Consider the following 1,481-nt stretch of genomic DNA (forward strand, 5'->3'; position numbering starts at 1 on the left):
AACAAAAAAAAAACCTACAACTAGCATCATAATTAATGAAGAAAAAGTTGGCGCTTTCCCACTAAGTTCACAAACAAGGCAGACCTCTTCAATAGGTTAAAAACAAAGAAAGTCTGGGAAACCACCACAGACCAGAGAAGGCTAAGGAGACAAGGCAACTAAATGCAATGTGGTATTTTGGATGGGATCCTGGGATAGAAAAGGGACATGAGGAAAAACTAGTGAAATCTTAATGAACTATGGAGTTTACTTAATTACAATCTACCGATATTGTCTCCTTAGTTATGACAGATGTACAACAGTAATGTAAGATGTTAAGAATAGGGAAACTGGCCCAGCGTGGTGGCTCACACCTGAAATTCTAACATTCTGAGAGGCCAAGGCAGGAGGATCAATTACGTTCAGGAGTTGGAGACCAGCCTGAGCAAAGTTAGACCCCTTCTCTACTAAAAACAGAAAATTAGCCTAGTGTATGGTAGGTGTCTATAGCCCCAGCTACTCAGGAGGATTGAGGCAGGAGGATTGCTTGAGCCCAGGACTTTGAGGTTGCTGTGTGCTAGGTTAATGTCATAGCACTCTAGCCTGGACAACAGAGTGACACTCTGTCTCAAAACAAACAAAACAAAACAAAAAGTTCTCCTTGGTGGTTAGTGCTGAGAGTGCGGAGTGTGTGCTCTGGACTCGGAACACGCATTTATTATTTAAAAAGTCCAAAAAAAATCTAAAAAAAATTTTTTAAAAATCAAACAAAAAAATTACAAAAAATCCGTGTCTCCCCCACCATAGACTTTTTTTTTTTCTTCGTCTTTTATAAAATAACCCGGTGAAGCAGCCGAGACCGACCCACCGCCCGCGGCCCCGCAGCAGCTCCAAGGAGGAACCAAGAGACCGAGGCCTTCCTGCGGCCCGGACCAACACTGCCACCCTTGCTTCCGGCCGGGAGCCAGCGGCAGCGGACCGACCCGGTTCTGCGGCCGTTGAATAGTTTTCGATTTCGGTTGATTTTTGTCCCTCTGCGCTTGCCATCCGCTCTCCTCCCCCCCGCCCCTGGCTCCGGCCCCGGCCCCAGCACTCACTCTCCCCTCACCGACAGGTCGCGGCCTGTGGGCCTACGGGCAGCCATGCGGAGATGAACCCCAGCGCCCCCAGCTACTCCATGGCCTCGCTCGACGTGGGGGACCTACACCCCGACGTGACTGAGAGCAGTTCAGCCTGGCCGGGCCCATCGTCTCCATCCAGGTCTGCAGGGATATGATCACCCACCGCCCCTTGGGCTACACGTATGTGAACTTCCAGCAGCCGGCTGACGCGGAGCGTGCTTTGGACACCATGAATTTTGATGTTATTAAGGGCAAGCCAGTTCGTATCATGTGGTCTCAGCGTGATCCATCACTTCGCAAAAGTGGAGTAGGTAACATATTCATTAAAAATTTAGACAAATCGGCTCGGCGCCTATAGCTCAACCGGCTAAGGCGCCAGCC

General features: G+C 49.4%; 1 protein-coding gene across 1 annotated transcript in view; it reads left to right on the forward strand.

Annotated features, from left to right (window-relative positions):
- Positions 1-1,129: 1,129 nt before the first annotated feature.
- The window catches only part of LOC100966393 (polyadenylate-binding protein 1-like), a 2,360-nt gene continuing 2,008 nt past the window's right edge, over positions 1,130-1,481 (forward strand). The window contains 2 exon segments of the mRNA XM_012810096.2: positions 1,130-1,196; positions 1,199-1,429. Of these exon segments, the coding sequence (XP_012665550.1) occupies positions 1,130-1,196; positions 1,199-1,429 (298 nt within the window).

Source organism: Otolemur garnettii, unplaced genomic scaffold (genome assembly GCF_000181295.1).
Source record: "Otolemur garnettii isolate 467f Iridium unplaced genomic scaffold, OtoGar3 scaffold00125, whole genome shotgun sequence".
Lineage (NCBI taxonomy): Eukaryota > Metazoa > Chordata > Mammalia > Primates > Galagidae > Otolemur > Otolemur garnettii.